The sequence below is a fragment of the Microtus pennsylvanicus genome, chromosome 3 (assembly GCF_037038515.1).
Source record: "Microtus pennsylvanicus isolate mMicPen1 chromosome 3, mMicPen1.hap1, whole genome shotgun sequence".
NCBI lineage: Eukaryota > Metazoa > Chordata > Mammalia > Rodentia > Cricetidae > Microtus > Microtus pennsylvanicus.
Genome location: NC_134581.1, coordinates 71,976,157 through 71,995,496, shown reverse-complemented (window position 1 = coordinate 71,995,496; position 19,340 = coordinate 71,976,157). Strand labels below are relative to the sequence as shown.

The 19,340-nt window shown below is 48.3% G+C and overlaps 1 protein-coding gene across 1 annotated transcript; it reads right to left on the bottom strand.

Annotated features, from left to right (window-relative positions):
• Nucleotides 1-880: 880 nt before the first annotated feature.
• Htr3a (5-hydroxytryptamine receptor 3A) lies at nucleotides 881-11,966 on the bottom strand. The gene is made up of 9 exons (XM_075967800.1): nucleotides 11,752-11,966; nucleotides 9,461-9,627; nucleotides 8,378-8,422; nucleotides 7,333-7,442; nucleotides 5,549-5,718; nucleotides 3,201-3,361; nucleotides 2,641-2,851; nucleotides 2,342-2,563; nucleotides 881-1,685 (listed from the first exon to the last, which is right to left on the bottom strand). The coding sequence occupies exons 1-9, from the start codon at nucleotides 11,816-11,818 to the stop codon at nucleotides 1,345-1,347; spliced, it is 1,494 nt and encodes a 497-aa protein (XP_075823915.1). The 5' UTR covers nucleotides 11,819-11,966; the 3' UTR covers nucleotides 881-1,344.
• Nucleotides 11,967-19,340: the final 7,374 nt, after the last annotated feature.

The window sequence follows — 19,340 nt, the reverse complement described above, 5'->3', positions numbered from 1 at the left end:
TTTGTATTGACTCTCTTATTGTTGACTGCTCTGCAATAGCTTAAGAGGTAAGGGAACTGTTTGATTTTATCCCAGACAAGTTTTTGGTGGGTCCTGTCCCTGTAGCCCAGCCATTTGTTGTCTAGTCCCCCCTACCTTGCTCTACCTTGAGTGTCAAGCAACTCATATATTTTTATATTTTGGTTGTGAGCCTAGCCTTTAACTGTTGAGCCATCTCTCCAGCCCAGAGTGTCAAGCAACTCAAGATAGCGAGAAGGATAAGATAGGAACAAGCTAAAGTGTCAGAGAGAGCCTCATCTACACACTCTTGAGACTAAGACAGAATATTCCTTTCCCTAGATGCCTGTTAGGTGGGAGGAGTTGGGGCATTGCTTAGCGTGCCTAAGCCTTGATGTCTAGGACAGGCGACAGTTATGTCCAAGTTATATCCCAGCTCTGCCTCCATCCAAGTTAGGGGCACCAGGCACTAGTTACTAAGAGTTCTCAGCAGAGTTGGCCCAAGCTAAGCCTTGCCTTTAGAGTCACCTAAGCACGAAGCTGGAGGGTGCTGACCGTGGTGCTGAAGTCTTATCGCCTCGCGGCACTCTGTTGCAGTGTTAAGAGCTTGCTCCCTAGAGACCATAAATCCAGAAACGCTGGCCCACAGGAATCCTTCCAGCATTTTCCCAGTAGGCTGAAAAAAGCCTCCCTCTCTCCCCTCATTTGATAAATGCTCAGTCTTGACCTTCAAACTGATCCACCTCCTATTGTTTCATCATGATGGCTGTCACGTCACCCTCTAGTTCCTTGGTCCAGGAAGCATCAGTCAACTGAAACTACAGGTAACTTCACCATCCAGCCTTTTCCCATCGCTGAATACAAATGGTCATGGACAGAGAATAAGATATCATTGCGTTTTATTAACCCCTGCCCCTACTGGCTGATAAAGCTGAGTGCTTAGGGAAGCGGCCACAGGTGAGCTGAAGAGGGAGCCATTGGGGACTGGATAAAATGGATGCAGAAGTCTCAGGCACCTATACTAGAGGGTTAGTTTTTCTTTGAACAAGAAACAAATTTTGTGGAAATGAGCAGTTCCAAGGGAAGCTTTAATCAGGGAAGTGCTGGAAAGGAAATCAAGGCCCAATGCATTGATGAGTAAGTAAAGTTAGAGAGTACTTGTTTTCTCTCGAACTAGGATATCATGCTTTAAAGCCATGGTAAAGGAAGCTGGGAATGAAGTGGGGGAGGCAGAATGGGTCTTCATCACTAAGTTTCGGGACCAAGGGTTCAGACACTGGTTTGGGACTGCTCAGACTAACTGGTGTTGGAAACAGAATGAAGGACCTAAGGGGAAATCCCCCATCCTTAGCTTACCCAGCCCCGAGTACCCTGCTGGGTTGTGTTCACTCGAGAATAATGCCAAACGGACCAGAGCGTGACCAGGGTGATGCTGTAGACCAACACAGCTAGCAGGTAGATGCGGAATAGCAGCCTGTCCAGCACATATCCCACTCGTAGCCAGTCCCGAGCCACCTCCCGCATCTCATCCCGCTTCTCCAGGAAGTGCCGGATGGAGGCTAGCTCTTGCAAGAGCCCACGCACAGCCAGCGAGGCCTCTCTAGGTGGTGGGGGAGGGCTACCTCTGCCCCTCGAGGTCTTCTCCAAGTCCTGGGGCCCCCCAACATGGCTGACGTGGTTTCCCATGGCTGGAAGAAGAACAGAGCCTTGGTGTGACAGGGAGGCCAGTGAGCTACCCTGATGCTGTAGCAGAGGAGTGGGGTATGGGGACCAGAAGTCAACTTTGGCTGTCTTCCTCAGTTGTGTTCTCCCTTTTTCTCTTTTAGGACAGGGTCTCCCTATGTGGTCCTGGCTGGCCTGAAACTCACTACATAGACCAGGACAGCATCAATCTCACAGAGATCTGCCTATTCATGGCTCCCACAGTGCTTGGGATTCAAGGCGTGCACCACCACACCCAGCTCCTCTGAGCCCTTCTCAGCCCATGGGGCTCAGCCTCCAGGACTTGCATCCTATATCCACCCAGACTGGTAAGGGGTTCAAAGGCAAAGCAAAAGGGCGTGACTGGGCGTGGTGGTGCACACCTTTAACCCCATCGCTTCCAAGACAGAGGAAAGATCTCTGCAAAGTCCAGCCTGGTCTACATAGCTTGTAAGACCTGTCCTTTTTGGTTTTGTTTTTTTTTTTAAGTGGAAAGGGAAACAAGGTTCCAGTCTGATTGACATCTTTGACTGAAGCATCCTCCTGCCTCTATCCTGTACCCAATCCCCAGGTCCTACCCTGCATTCCTGGCATGTCACAGCTCCCAGACTCTCTGTGTGAGTCTGGCCCTGTCGTCTCTCACCTGAGCAGTCATCAGCCTTGCTGGCTTGGAAGGTGGCTGGAGGCCTATTGGTCATTGGCTGCTCCCCAAGGCAGAGCAGCCAGGCTATTTTCCGTAGGACCAGGTGCCTTAGCCAGTCCGGGACAGGCCGCTGTAGGTCCTGCTTGTGTACCAGCCGCACAATGAAGATGGTCTCGGCAAGGCTTATCACCAGCAGAGCCATGCAGACCACAAAGTAGACGCCTGAGCCAGAGAAAGAGATCCACTAAGAGTGGGGGCAGGTCCTCGCCACAGTGGGCACTTCCGGGGGTGGGGCTTACCGATGAGGGGCGTGCCGATGGCCGTTGCAGGCAGGGTATCTGACACAATGATGAGAAAGACGGAGTATCCCAGAAGGAGTGTGATCTTGAAGGAGACTCTCTCGCCACTGTCCGGGGGCAGGCAAAAGCCCACGATGTCTACCACCATGAGGAAGATGCTGGGCAGCAAGAGACTGACTGCGTAGAATAAAGGCCGCCGGCGGATGACCACCTGGGACCAGGACAGAAGCTTGGGAAATGACTGGGCAGACAGGAACCCCGGGACCATTAGTCCATACCCACCCCACTCTCGTACAGAATGTCTAGCCTGGGACTGTTTGGGAAGGAGAGTAACAGACCCCTAGCCTTCCTCCCGCACCAGGCTTGTGGCTGTTGAGGATAAACATGGGGGTGCTTCAGTGGTGTCCCGGTCTCCCTTGCTGAGGTCGCATGAAATGTGTATGAACCTGGAGGTGGCAGAAGGGCTACTATATCCTTCCCAGTTTGCCTCCCGAGGCCACCGGCGCTGTGGAGGTCTGTTTGTTTTTGTGGCTACCCCAGGCACCGCCACACCCACTCACGTAGAACTTCATTTCTGCATAGCTGCTACTGGTTTCCATACTGAACTCCTGGAACTGGGGCAGCACTCCCAGTAACTCCCACTCGCCCTGGTTCATGAAGATGCTCTTGTCTGACCTCACTTCTTCTGGTGACCTCCACAGGGAAATGTTGATGTCCTGGACTAAGAGGAGACAAAAAGAAAAAAAAAAAAGCTTCAGAGGCTTCTGCCCTTAACCCTCAGCCCTTGGTTTCCTCAGCTGCACAGAAACTAAGTTCTATGTGGGTGGGCGTGGCTGTGGCTGGGGTGGCATCAGAAAGCGAGGTGACAGAACACATTCCATCTGTCTCACAAGCCTATAGTGCAAAGAACTGTAGGAAGTGTCCATTAGAAAGCTTTCTGCTTCTGTCTCTCTCGCTCACTTACACAAACACACACACACACACACACACACACACACACACACACACACACACACACCTTCCAAACAGATTTCTATGTTAGGGTTTCTCACCTAGGAAATGAATTAAACACAACATTTTTACCTCTGCCTTCACAGAACTACCTGTCTTTGAAAAAGAATTAAAAAAATAAGATAAATCTTCAATGACACCATACCAAAGATATATATATATATATATATATATATATATATATATATATATATATATACACACACACACACACACACATGGGGGTGGGTGTGTATGTATTATACATATATATGGAATGTATATAATATAATATATGTAAAGGAAACTAAATGTCCATCAGGGGAGAAAATATTTAATAAGCAATGATATACCTAGATGAGTCTATTGCAGTTAAAAATTATGAGGAAGATCTCATACACACTAACTTTGAAAAAAGTCAGGGATTCATTGTTGATACAAAGAATCAAGTAGCAGTGTATGATAGTATATGCAATATGTGCCCTCCATAGGTAGCACATGCACATACATGTGGATGGAAATGCATAGAGAAGTAAATGGAAGATTCCATCATGACATGTTCTGTTTAAAAACAATTTCTTTATGTGTACGAGTGTTTGGCCTGCATGGATATGTGTGTACTGTGTGTGTGCAGTGACTATGGAGGCCAGAAGAAGGCATTGAATTCCCTGGAACTGGAGTTAACAGTTGTGAGCTATCACGTGGGTGCCGGGAACAGAACCTAGGTATTCTGGAAGGGCAACAAGTACTCTCAACTGCTGAGTCATCTTTCAGCCCCCTTAACTGAAGTTTAATGTAATGACCATGTCAGAACAATAGTCCAGCAGTATGCCTTCCCCAACCCTCCACTGAATAGCTGGCACTTACACACTCACTAAAAATTCTCAGAACCAGACACTGTGCTGGAGAGTCTAACAGTGCCAGAAAACATGTTCCCACTCCTCTGAAATTATATCCATGAGAAAATTAGACACGGACTGAACACATATTATCAAGTGATGAAGTTAGTAAGAAAAACCAGGGTTTTTAAAAACTGCATGGGAGATTGCTAGTCTAGGGGGCTATGGGAAGTCCTCCCAGGGGCTGGTGACACCTGAGGGATATACAGGTGAGCAGAGAGGTTCATCAGGCTGTGTTTGGGGTGGCAGGAGTAGGGGAATGGAGAGGGGAAGGTAGCCTGGGAGAGGGAAGAGCCTGTGACAGAGAACAGGAAGGACCTCTGTCTGGGCCTCCAGAAGAAGACAGCTGGGCTGGCACACACCAGACGAAGCTGGTGTGGTACACTGTGGGCAGGACCAGGTCAAGGATTTGGATCGGGTCCCAGGACTGCTGGGAAGCCATTGAGGGGTTTAAATGACATGATCAATTTGCATTTTTAATAAGAGCTCACTGGCTGCTGTGGGGAGCATGAACCACAGTGGGGGTGGTGTGTGGGGAAGACCAAGGCCGGAAGGAATGAGGGCACCTGGGCAGGAGGTGTGGGTGTGATTCAGGAGTGAAGAGGAGTGGGGCGGGCCTGAGATACATTTCCTGCCAGATCCTCTTTGAGACACTGAGTGAGAATTGTCCCTTGCTGAGTGCCTTGGAGCCGATTCACACCATCTCATTATTCCTTGTAACAACTAGGGGAGGCAGTGAGAACAGCAATATTGGCTCCAACTGGAGGAATAGAAAATGGAGACTCATTGACTTTAAAAAGACCATGGTGGGGTGCTTGCTTAGCATGTATAAGGTCTTAGGTCAGATTCCCCAGAACCACAAAGGAACAAAACAAATGAAAGAGACTGGTTAAAGGGAAGAGAAGAAGGGAAAAAATAAGTGGTCTATTGATTAAAGAAGGATGTGTCAGAGAGAGTATTCCTGACCCCAAGTACCTAGAGTCCCAATCTCTGCCCCACCCACAAGTGCACAGACTCACTGGTGTGCAGCCAGCTGGTGAAGGTCAGGGAGCAGTTCTGCACATCAAAGGGGAAGTTATAGATGTCAAGGCTGCAGGCAGTCACCACCTGCAGGGGCTTGTAGTTCTGGACTTCACCATGGTACTGCACATACACGTACGGGATGTTCGGAGACTTTCCCACGTCCACACTGGTCAGGAAAGAGGAATCAACTTGTGAGATGAAGAGGCAGATCCTTGCCCTGGAAAGCTAAAGATCTTTTGAGTAGCCCAGTAGGAAAGGAAATTCAGGGAAGGTTTGGACAGCAAGATAATCCAGACATTTTGTCCGGCCTTAATTTTCCAGTGTTATCAAGCTTATCTTTCTGACTATCATCAAAGTCGTGTTCCAAACAATAAAAGGTGTTTCTCTTTGATTCCTCTAGCAACCTAACTCTTAAAGGGGGAGAAGGAATCCATGAGTCTACAAGCCACTGGCTGTCTCCGGGCTGTTAAACCCACTCCATGCCAGATAGAAAAGAGGTGACACCCAGGATAATGGTGGGTTGATAGGAGAGAAGGATCCTATGATCCATCCTGACTCTGATTTTGCATTGATTCTTATTACTAGAAGCCCCCAAATAGGAACAGTCATCATCTCAGGAGGAAGAGAATGGAGATTACGAGTAAGAATAGCGGAGCCTAGGAAAATCCAACAAGAATTGGCCCATTCTCTTGACTGAGCCTGGACCCCAAGGCCTGAGGTAAGCTGAGCCCAGGGTCCCTGTCTTTACCTTCTGTGAGATAAAAATGAGAAGCTAAGATAAAGGGCAGGAAGAAATTTCTAGAACACTTGCCACCTATGCCATTTGGGGCATTCAAGGGTGGGGTTAAATTTAATAGTCTTCTTCGGGAAAATGCCATAGAGTAGGACAATGCAGTTGGCATTGCATGAATCCCTCTGGCGCCTCCCTTTAGTATTATTATTAAATTTTTAATAAGGTCTTATGTAGTCCAGGCTGGTCTTGAACTTTCTGTGTAGTCAGGAATGACCTTGAATTTCTGATAATCTTGCCTCCATCTCCCAAGTGCTGGGACTGTAGGCCTGTGCCACCTCATTGGGTTTATTCGATACTAGGCATGGAACCCAGGCACTTTGCATGCTAGCCAGATACTCTGTCAATTGAGTCAGCCCCAGCCTACCTTCCCCCTCCTATCTGTATTTTCCCCACGTATTTTCCTTGCCTTTGAACTCAGATGTCCAGTTGGTGGACCCTGGATGAACCTGCAGGATGGGGAGAAAGTCAGCTGGCTGAAGGCAATGGGACCATGTTGGGCTGCTGGGAACAAATGCTAATGAGTCCCACTTCATACTGGAGGTGCCAATTGTGGCCTGTTCGGCACATAAGTGGCTTGGGAGGTTTGAACATGTTCCTTGGCTCCCGATCTCTTTTGTGACCACGAGCATTGGCTGTCATCAGTGTTCCATTCCTTTCAAAAAAATGTCACAGTCCCCTCTGACAAATGCAGCTGTCTCCACTAAGTTATTAGAACTCAGTGTTACATCACTTGCTGGCTTCTGTTCCTATGATGGAGGCCCCTGTACTGAAAAGTATAAGGTTGTCGCAACCAGTCCAAAAAGAAAGGGTTGGAGGTTAGCAAAGAAGAGAAAATTTGGTAAAGGAGAGCTTGAGCAGATGCTAACTTGGCCTACAGCCTGCAAGCCTGGCGGGACAGTTTGGAGGCTGCAAAGAAGACATTGTTACCGGGCCTGGCTTCTCTAGCCCCAGCCTCTCAGCCCCCTAGACTCTGATGAAAGTACTCACAACTCATTGATGAGAATGTCAGGGACCCAGACGCTGTCTGTGGGGACGGACAGTTTGGTGATATTGTCAAAGTCCTCAGGAGTCCACTGCAGAAACTCATCAGTCCAGAACTGTGGGAGAAGCAGACACTGTCACAAGCAGCTCCCTGCCTTCTTCAGAGATGGTCACCTGCAAATCAGACAGCTCTCCACCCCTTATGCTAGGGCAGAAGGTGGCGGGGAAGTAGGTGGGCATCTTCCAGGGCAAATCTGGCCATGGACCCACATCACTCATTGGTTGCTGAGAGACCCCACCCCTACGCCTGCAGCTTTCCATCATCTGCATGTGTAACAGCACAGACTGCTGCAGCCTCTTCTGGGGGAGCATGCAGCCTGTCCTTGTTTGGCTCCTTGCCCATGAGACAGGGTGTGTTCGGAATTAAGAGGATCTTCATAGAGTCAGAAGTGGCGCATCTCTGCTATGTTCTCTGTCCCATACATGGTGGTATCGTGGCAATAGAGCATGGCTATGGCTCAAGAAGGGATTCCATGGAGACCTGTGGATGCTGCTATGCCTACAGAGCCTCTGCGGTGAGGCTTCTCTGGTTTACCTCCCTCCCCGGAGCTCAACCAAGGCCTGAGACATCTGTATACCAGTGTGACCTGCGCCTGTCAGAAATGAACATGTGCCACCAAGGCAGAGTCCTGAGGGTTAAGGGGATGGCTTCTCCCTGTCTCCATCTCTCAATCTGGTGGTTAACCAACTTAGTGTAGAAGAACTTTCTAGAAGTTGAAGCTGTGTACGTGAAGTGAAGTGAGGCCAGGGGCTGTCCTTTCTCCAGGGTTATTCACTCAACACTTGTCAGGGAAGCGTCAAAGAATCTGAGAAACCAGGGGTGGGGCCTGGCTCTGAGAGGGGAACATTTCAGACTCCTAGATCTTCTGCCTACTGTGCCTCTGAACCTCCACCATGGCCCCTGAGATTCCTGACTCCTTGAGAGGGGGACGTCCTTCCTGGTAGAGAAGTCTCATCCCAGGAAGCAGGTGGGGAGAGGCGGTCAGCTCACCTGCCGGTACCAGATGTAGGTGGTCAGTACCTGGTTCTTCTCATCCTAAAAAAGGAAAAGGAGCTGAGAGGTTGTCCCCCAGACACCACCTAACAGGAGCTGGTCTTCTGGGAAGGCAGGAGGGAGAAAGGGACTGGGGAAGGGGATACACTGGCCGCTGGGCAGCCAGGAGAAGCTGGTCTGTTAAGAGGACACAACTAGAAAGAAATGTAATGGTTTCTTTTCAAGTTCAAAGATACACAGTGTGGTATGGCGGTACATGCCTATAATCCAGTATTCAGGGCGCTGAATTCAGGCATGTTTGTGAACTTGAGGCCAGCCTCAAAATGTGGTAAAACTCCCTCTCAATAAAACAGAAAGAAAAAAAACCCTAAAGATATGTAAATTATGCATGTTTTCTGTTGTCATTGTTTATCACATTTATATATATATATATTATATATATAATGCATATAGGGCCTGCTGTATTATGAAATTAAGAGACCCAAAACTATAGAATAATAAAAGTGGTTACTCCCCTCTCCCCCAGCTAATTGCAGGTCTCCCTTTCTGAAACAGCACACCAACCTGCCGTTAGGTATTCTTTCTAAAGATCTTCTAAGTGTTGCGATTCCCTCCTATATTGGGGAAGGGGTGTCATGTGATCCAAGCAGCCTGTGAAGTCAGTTCCCACCTCCCCATTGCAAGACGGAGAGCCCACAGCTCTTCAAATGCCTTTGTGTCGATCTCAAGCAATGCTTGGCTTCACCTGCTGAACAGTGCACCACAGCCCATAGTTATTGATTAGTTCATTGATCTATTACTTGACATTGGATCTACTGTTGCCATTTAGTGACCCCTGCCACTCAGGGACCTGTGTAAGGCACTAACTAGGGGTGTCGAGACGACCACATCTAGGAGAGGGTGCACCTAGGTGACCCAGGTTTGTGGTTTGGGCAGCTGTGCAGACACAACTTCAGTCTGTCCTCAGCCGTGATGCCAGCCCATAGGCTCAAGGCTTCTTCATGCCTACGGTACCTCCCAGAGGTGGTTTGGCCTCACATGGCTTCTCCGACCCTCCCTAAAAAGTTGAGGGCAGCTCACCACACTGAGGATGGCATACATGATGACGTCGATGGAGACGGTGGTGGGCTTCCTCCAGTCCCGCACGGGCCGCACCGCTTTCTTGTAGTTGGTCAGGAGGTGATCTGACAGCCTGAGCAGAGCGGGTAGGGTGGTGTTGCGGGCCTGGGTGGCCGCCCTCCGGCTGGCTGGGAAGGAGAACAGTTTTACACAGGAGCCAGAGCCCTGGTTCTCCTGCCCCAGCTCAGCATCTGTTCAGAAATTTCATTCTCTGGGCAGGTGAAATGGCTCAGTAAGTAAAGGCACCTGCCATCAAGTCTCATGACCTGAGAGAACGGACTTCTGCACGTTGTCCTCTGACCTCCACATACATGCCACAGCATACGTGTGACCACACACATGCACACAACAATAATGATGATGATGATGATGCTAATCATAATAATAACAGCAACAATAATGTAATTCTAAAAAGAAGAAATTCTAGCACCGGGCCCTGGCCCTCTTCTGGGTATTTTGAGTATTCCTTGGTTTCCCTCTGGAAGACAGTGGTAGTGACTCAGAAAGCAGGGGTGACACTTGCAAGCCTCGCTCCCTTCGGCAGCACGCCTACTAACATTGCTATGATATAGAGGTTATGGAGGACCCTGCCCAAGGATGACATGCAAGTGCGTGAAACAGTCCATATTTCACGAAACAAAATGAAAACCAATGTGCATTGGGTGGGGAGGGCACAGCCCAGAGGGCCAGGACCCAGGCATCAAGAAGGCGGGATTGTAGAGTGGACTGACTGGTCCCTTGCAAACTAGGAGCCACAAGGCTTATTATCACTAAATAATACCATGTCCTTATGTTCTGCGCTCAAGTTGGTCACCAGACAGCAAGTCATTCTTGCAGGTCCTTCACTAGTGTGTCATCTACTTGCCCCATAAGCTTCCTCCCCCGTCTGGAAGGACAGAGGCAGGCAAACAGAATTGGAAGGGGCTATTTTTAAGTTTGTTTTATTTTGCTTTGCTTTTCAGGCAGGATCTCACATAGCTGAGGCTTGCCTAGAACTTGTCACGTGACCTTGAACTTCTGATCCCCCCCCCCCCCCCTTCACTTTCTAAATTCTGGGATTACAGGCTTGTACTTCCACTCCTGGTTTTATGCGGACTGGAGCCAGGGCTGTGTGCACACATGCTAGGCTCGGCAGGCCTCTACCAACAGAGCTATCCCCAGCCTCAAGAGACTTTCTTTTATTGAGTCTTCTTCAGACTAATGGAATAGTATCTGCACAAGTCTTCCATTTCAATCTCAGGATAGCCTGCCAGGGTAGCTAGCAAGATAGACCATTATACGAACATGATTCCCCAAGGCACAGGAGGGTAAATAACATATAGTGCTAGCCGAGAGACAGAGATTCAAACCACATTCCATACCACTACCTGAGATTCTGAGAGACTTGGAGGGGGGCGGGTCTGGTGGGCTTTGTGGACTCTTGGAGATATGGAGGGTGTGCCTGGCTGCAGAACAGGGTCAGTTGAGAGGAAAGGTAACTCAAAGCATTTACACATGCAACTAGCTTCTGATCCATCTACCTTGCTTCTCCTGCAATGACATCCCATTCCTAGCCTTCACATCAGTCCCACCCCCTCGGTGGCATCCTTCTCACTGTCCCCCAAGGTGTTGCCACAGAGCTTTGTAGAAGGAACCTCCCTGAATGGGGCTGAACGTGGTTTGCAACAGAAGGACCCAGGACCCTTGTTGGCCGAACACCCAATTTCTGAGGCAGTCAGAAGAGGATTCGGTAGAAAGGGCAGGAAGTTTGCTATTACTGAAGGTGAGTCTTGGAGAAATTTGGAGGAGGAGAAAGTCCACAGGACCCACACAACAAAACCAGCAGAAGCAAGAAAAAGTTACTAAAGTGGTACACTCTGCTGCTGCCCCCTCAGTGAATTAGTCTCCCGCTCTGAACTCTGGCTATAACAAGAAAAAGTGGACTGAATGAGCTCACAGGTCCATTGCTGCTTCCGTTTGATAAGTTGAAAGCAAATGGGAACCGTCTCTCAGCACCTACCTGTGAATTTCTTATAAACGGACAACCACCCTACTCCTTTCTCAGCCCAGGACTCAACTTGAGCTCAACTTCTCAAACCACCTCATTGGACCCAATACCTTAGAATGCTTTCTCGCTCAACAGTACCGGGATAGAGATAGCCGACCTTCCTTCAGCCCTCCTGTGGCTCCAGCCTCTCCTACCTTCAGCCCTTTGAGACCTAAGGCCTTCCCTCACCCTAGCTTGCTATTCCCCTCCCCAGCAAACTCCTTACCTTCTGCCTGAGCCAGAAGCGTGGACAGGAACAGGGCCAAGAGCACCTGCGGCGCGCAGAGCTTCATGGCCAGCTTCCCGAGCGTGGGAGGGCCTCGGAGCAGTCGCTCAGGGTGAGTTGCCCTGACTACCAGTCTGCATACCCTCTGCCAACCTCATGTCCCAGGCAGCCCGCTTTTTCAACTGCTGTCTGCACCTTGTGAGAGACTGCAGCCTGGCACTAGGGCCACCAGAGTTGGGGAGCCGCCAAGTTTTCCAGCAAGCTGCTTTTCCGCTGGATCAGGTTTCAGGGCAGCGGGAGGAAGGGGAGGGGAGTCTGCCGGCTGATGTCAGGAGAGGGAGCTCATGCCACTCATTCAAGTAGGAGCTTGGCCACATCTTGTCCAGGAAATGTTTTGGGAAAGGGGTCTACAGAATCTGTGGAGCAAAGATCAAGATTGACAGCGGTGGGACTGTACACTGGGCTGTCACTGTCACTCGTGTCCCTTAACAAGTATAGCAAGGGGAGAACCAGGGGGTGGCTTAAGCAGGGGCAGCAGGAGTCATACTTTGGCTCCCCAAGGTGACATAATGCCTCTAGGGAAGCAGGTGACTGGACATTTTCTGCAGACTGAGAGGATGCGGGGGAGGGGAGATGGGGAGTCAACTAAAGGTCTTTGCCTTCATCCTCATTCAATTAAAATTTTTTAAATTTCATTTTGGTTTATTTTGCTTTTTTTTTTTTTAATTTTTTTATTGATAAAAGGAGGATAAAGAAAAGAAAAAAAAAACAAATTTCCACCTCCTCCCACCAGCCTCCCATTTCCCTCCCCCTCCTCCCACTCTTCTCCCCCTCCTCCCACTCTTCTCCCCCTCCTCCCACCCCTCTCCCCTTCCCCCCACTCCTCTCCCCCTCCCTTTCCAGTCCAGAGAGCTGTCAGGGTTCCCTGCCCTGTGGTACGTCCTAGGTCCTCCCCCCTCCATCCATATCTAGGAAGGTGAACATCCAGACTGGCTAGGCTCCCACCAAGCCAGCACATTGCATAGGATCAAAACCGCGTGCCATTGTCCTTGGCGTCTCATCAGCCCTCATTGTTCTCCATGTTCCGAGAGTCCAGTTTTATCCCATGCTTTTTCTGGTAACAGTCCAGCTGGCCTTGGTGAGCTCGCAGTAGATCATCTCCACTGTCTCAGTGGGTGGGTGCACTCCTCGTGGTCCCGACATCTTTGCTCATGTTCTCACTCCTTCTGCTCCTCATTGGGACCTTGGGAGCTCAGTCCAGTGCTCCAGTGTGGGTCTCTATCTCTATCTCCATCCATCGCCAGATGCAAGTTCTAGGATGGTATGCAATATATTCGTCAGTATTGCTCTTGGGTAGGGTCATTTCAGGTTCCCTATCCTCAGCTGCCCAGGGAACTAACTGGGGACCTCAGCTTGGGCACCTGGGAGCCCCTCTAGGGTCAAGTCTCCTGCCCACCCTAAAGTGGGTCCCTTAACTAAGAATTGTGGTTCCGTGCTCCCCTATCCAACCTTCCTTTATCCCGATCCTCCTGTTTCCCCAAGTCCACCCTCCTTCCCTTCTACCTTTTCTCTCCCCATCTCCCCTAACCCCCATCCCACCCCACCCCCAAGATCCCACTTTTCCCCCCGGCAATTTTGTCTACTTCCCTTATCCAAGAGGATAACTATATGTTTTTCCTTGGGTTCACCTTCTTACTTAGCTTCTTTAGATTCGCCTATTGTAGACTCCGTGAACCCTATTTATGACTAGAAACCAATTATGAGTGAGTACATCCCATGTTCGTCTTTTTGGGCCTGGGATACCTCACTCAGGATAGTGTTTTCTATTTCCATCCATTTGCATGCAAAATTCGAGAAGTCATTGTTTTTTACCGCAGCGTAGTACTCTAGTGTGTATATATTCCATACTTTCTTCATCCATTCTTCCATTGAAGGGCATCTAGGTTGTTTCCAGGTTCTGGCTATTACAAATAATACTGCTATGAACATAGTTGAACAAATGCTTTTGACATGTGATAGAGCATCTCTTGGGTAAATTCCCAAGAGTGGTATTGCTGGGTCCAGGGGTAGGTTGATCCCGAATTTCCGGAGAAACCGAAACACTGACTTCCACAGTGGTTGCACAAGATTGCATAAATCAGGGTCTCTTGCAGCCCAGGCTGTCCTTGAACTCACTAGGACTCTGAGAATGGCTCTGGACTCCTAATCCTCCTGACTTCACTTCTCCAGTACTAGGATTACTTAAGGCAGGTTCCACCAAGAATTGAAGACAATGAAATACATTTTACATCTCTTTGCCTGATTTTCTGAGCTTTAACAAATACCATTAAACGTATCGCCTTCTGCTGCTTTCTGAATGGAGGAGGAATGGATGGGGGGGATGGGAAGAGAGGAGGGAGGGGAAACTGGTGGGTATGTAAAATAAACGAAAAAGCTTAATAAAAAGAGAAGAAGTGTATGGCCCTTTGTGGTTACAGTCTTATCTCAGGTTGGGGGACATGGTTGCGTGGTATGGTGCTTGCCTGGCATGCACAAAGATTACTTTAATCCCTGGTGCCACACGGCCAGGTGGTGGTCACCTCTGATCCCAGGGAGGTGGAGGCAGGAGGATCGGAAGTTTCAGGTCACGTTGAACTACACAACTGGTTCCAGCACACTTTGGGCTACACAAGACCCTGCCTCAAGAGACAAACGAAAAATAACTAAATAAATTAAAAGTTAAAAATGAAAAGAGACTGAGCACTGTGCTTCCCATATGTAACCTCAGCACATAGAAAGGTGAGGTAATAGAACAATAGGCTCGAGGCCAACCCAGGCTGCACAGAGAACCTGACATGCCTGTCCCTCCCTATATTCCTCCCTCCCTCCTCTCTCATACAGACTTAAAATAATAATATGCATATATTTTAAAGATTTGTTTTACCTTTAAGTATGTGTATATAGGTGGAGGGAGGGCATGCGTGAGCATGTTCATGTGTGATCTACTTGCTGAGTGCAGGTGCCCTCAGAATCTAGAAGAGGACTTTGGGTCCCCTAGAGCTAGAGTTACAGGCAGGTGCCCTCGGAGTCTAGAAGAGGACTTTGGGTCCCCTAGAGCTAGAGTTACAGGCAGTTGCGGGATGCCCATCATAGGTGCTAGGAACTGAATTTGGGTCCTCTACAAGAGCAATATATGCTTTTAGCTGCTGAGCCATTTCTCTAGCCTTGTAAAAAAATATTTTTAATGTCATGTGTATTTACTTTTAAAAATTTTTGTTGGGCATAAGTACATGTAGATTAATATTACTTACAGAAAATTATGAAGAATAGTTATAAGCATCCATAGGTTTACTGCCCCAGAGAGAGTCACTGTTAATATTTTGGTGTATGTTCTTCTATGAGTTCTTTCCATAAAGTGTATAGTTAAGAAAATAGGAGATTGGAAGGGTACCTCTGTGGTTAAGAGTATTGACTTCTCTTCTAGAGGTTCTGGGTTCAATTCCCAGCACCCACATGGCAGCTTACAACTGTCTGTAACTCCAGCTTCAGGAGGTCTGATGCCTCTTCTGACCTCTTAAGGCTCCAGCATGCATGTGGTCCAGACATACATTCAAGCACACACACATCCACATAAAAGTAAATAGATAAATTATTTAAAATATACTATATATAATTTCAAAGCCTTCTTTCTTTCTTTTAAAAATGTATTTGTTATTTTTAAAGATTTTATTTTTAATTATATGCATGTATATGTGTGTGTGAGAAACGCAGGTGTCCATAGAGGCCAGAGGTGTTGGACCCCAGGAGCTAGAGCTGGAGCCAGCCACGTCACATCCCTAGCACCAAGAATAATGTAAGATACTTTTTTTTAAGACAGGGCCTTTTGTAGCTGAGGCAGGCCTTGAACTCCTGCTACTCCTGTCTCCTCTTTCCAAGTGCTGGGATTATAGGCATATACCACCAAGCCTGGTTTATGTGGTACTGTGGATCAAACCTAAGACCTCATGCATGTTAGGCAAAGACTCTACTAATTGAGCTGCATCCCCAGGAACCTAAATTGTCGTTAAAAGACAAACATGTGCCTTGGTCAAGCTGGATCCTTCCCACACTCACGTGAACTATAAACTGTGCACACAACACTGTGACATTCCTTGGCAGATTCCCTTCCTAGAGATGCTAACCAGAATTTGGTTCTAGAAGGTTTTGTTACTCTTTTATAAATTCATATGTTTCAAAAGTAACCATTCAGAACAAGGAAAATCAACTCATAGATTTGTCTTGAGAGAATGGCAGTGAGACCAAGAGCAGAAAAGGACACTTGGTAAAAATAAATAAATAAATAAAAAGGGGGGACCCCCAAAATTGTAAATAATGTGTCAAGCCAGACAACCCTAAGAGAGGATGTTCTCAGATTTTGTGGTTCACAGACAAGACAGGAGGATCCAATCTATCTCTTGGATTTCAGTCTGGAAACACAAAGAAATCCAAAGCTGCAAGAAAGCAAGTCCACCCTGGGGACCGGCTAAAACCCCTGGATTGCCTATGCTTGGGAACCATTACCTGCGCAAAGCTGCTGCAGAGAGCTGCAGGATCTCTCCTCTCACTCGTGTGCATCGTGGGACCTGCAGACGACATGCTGCCACTCACATGGCAATAAACCAGGGTTTTCAGCAGACCTGCCCCTGGGGTCACTGCTGATGCTATTTCATCACCAAAGAGCAGGCCACGCCCACACCCTCATCACTATGTTAGATCTCCACTGTGGGGCTCCGGGGCATACCCAAGTCATGCCCTCCATCTGAAGACAGAAAGTTAGGAGGAAGCAATGAAGAGACACCGTGTCTAAAGGGAGCCGCACTGCAGTGGGACTGAAGAGGGAAAGAAGAAGCAGAAGATACTGAGGAGATCCAGAGAAGACGAAGGATATTTGAAAACTAAGAAGAGGAAGAAGAAAAGGGAGAGGAGACAAGGAGGGAAAATAGGAGAGAGAATGAGTGGAGCAAGGCAAGGAGGGAGAGGAGCAGGAGATTGAAGGAGAGGAGGAAGAAGGCATTTGAAGCAGCTGGAGGTGGAGTGTGGACTGCCCCTCCCCATGGCCCTCCATGGTAGCTCATACCTGTAATCCCAGCTGCTTGGGAGGCTGAGAGAAGGGGACCAAAGCTGAAGCACGGCTGAGGATAGACAGCTCAGTTCATAACAAGTTTACCTAGCACGCAAGAAGCACTAGATTCAGATGCCAGAACTCCACAAAACCACGCATGGTGGGGCACACTTGTAATGTCAGCACTGTGGAACAGGAAGATCGGAAGTTTAAGGTCACCTTCAGTTACACAGTGAGGTCAAGACCAGCCTGAGGTACACAAGACCCTGTCTCAAACAAACAAACAAACAAACAAACAAAACATTTAAAACTAGACCCTATCTCAAAATCAACAGCAACAAACCCCCTCCGGATGTAGTAGCGTACGCTGGTGTGAGGGAGGTGAAGACACCAAGAGCAAGAGTTCAAGGCCTGACCAAGCTACCTGAGAGTCTGAGGCTAGCCTGAGCTACCATGAGATCATGTCTCAAAGAAAACCTCTCCGAACTAGAAATTAAATTAAAAATATTTAGAGTATCAGGAATGCTAAGATCATAGCTCAGTAAAAGAGATTGTGAGTAGCAGAGAGGAGGCGCTAGGCCAGCGGTTCTCAACCTTCCTGATGCTGCAGCCTTCTAACACAGTTCCTCATGCCGTGCTGACCCCAACCATAAAATTATTTTCATTGCTACTTCACAGCTGTAATTTTTGCTTCTGTTATGAATCACAATGTAAATATCTAATATGCAGGCTATCTGATATTTGACCCCAAAGGGATTAACGGCTCACAGGTTGAGAACTGTTGCTCTAGGTTTGAGCCCCAAAACTGAGAATTAAAGAATATCATTAGAAAACCTGGAGACCCTGTCCCATGGGCCCTGCGCCTTCGCTTCTGTGTTCAGTACTGGAATCCTCTGGGGCATCCAATTGGGTTAGGAGGAGAGAGGATGTATTGTATGCAGCGTGTGCATTAGAAAATTAATCCCTAGATAACAGGATTAGAGGGAGCCGGGCAGGCCATGGCCTCAGATGGAGATAGATTGCCCGGGAGTCTCTCTGATGGAGCAGCAATCAAGTTTCCCCTAAAGAAATGTCCTAATAATGGATTTGATGGCACAACAGACAGAGGGAACTTGGAGCCGCGGCCAGTGGCGGGGTGTAAATTGCCTCAGATGAAACTGTGGAGTCCCTTTTGCCCCTTTTTAACAAGATAAGAATTAGCGTGAAGCCTTGATGAACTCGCCTTGGCCAGTGGGGACGAGGAAACAGCAGAGTCCTGCCTAATTTGATTCCTGAGCTCTGTCTCAGACGGCCAGGCTCCTCCTAGGGAATGGAAGCAGACACGCAGATGCCATATGGCAGGGAGCCAGTCTGCTTGATGAAAAGCTCTAAGAGCGCAGGACCCACAGGCTTGGGCTTGCTCTTTGTGTCCAGTCTTCCCGGCTCGGGAGGATGAGGACCATACTTACATGCTTGGAGAGGGTTTCCACCCACCCAGAGATGCTGCCATGTACCCTCAGGCCACTGATCACTGTTCTTGCACACAACTCCCTGGTTGAAACAGAACTTAGGTGAGCCATCTGGACTTGCCTCAATCCACACAGCTGGTTTAAGATAGGACTGAGTTCCTCCAGGCTCCTGGCTCTAGCATCTTCCACTACAGCTGTGTTTTCATCTTCCGTAGTAAAATTTTACTGGTCTGTAAAACTTTTACCACCATCTTTTTTCTCCTTTTCTCAATAAAAAAAAAAAACTTTTACCACCAAAGATCCTGACCTTTTAAAACCTATAAACTTACAAACAAAACTGTGACCAGTGGCAGCATCTGGTCCCACTCCAGACCCACCTGCCAGGGAGAGGCTATGAGTGGTATCTGTCTGGCCTGTCCTTTCAGTGCTGAATCGGAGACACCCATGCATCATTCTCCATCACCTTGTGGACAGGGTTTTATTCTCCCCTGGGCTGGGCACTTGCTAAGAATGAGTCTCACAGGACCCACCTCTGTCCGTACTGAGTGCTAGGCCAGGAGAACAGACAGGTGCACCTACCTACAGGGACCACATGTATCAGGCACAGAGGCTGAGAGATTCAAGGACTGTTTATTCATGGAGAGAAGAGACACTGGAAGGATGGGCAGTGTCTGACAACTTCCTAGTTCTCTACTCAAAGAGACTACAATGGCCTACATAGCAGAGAGAGGAATGACAACATTCTCAACAGGAAGAGGGTCTCTCCCTTCCTGGTCATTTCCCTGCTTTGGTGCGTTGTTTGTGACTCTAATCTTTGTGCCAACGCAGCCTCTAGATCCTTGAACATCTACACTGCTCAGCACCATCCTGGCGACAGTGGGTACTGTTTGTTGAGCATCTACTATGGGCCAGCTCTTTGTCTCAGTTGCTCACTGTTTTCTATGAAGATGTTAATAGTTACTCCTGAGGCACAAATGAGAAAGTCAGAGCAGTACATCCAGAGCAAAAAAGGCTGCTGGGAGGAGGGTGTGGTGTGGGGTATTGACACAAACTCATGGCCT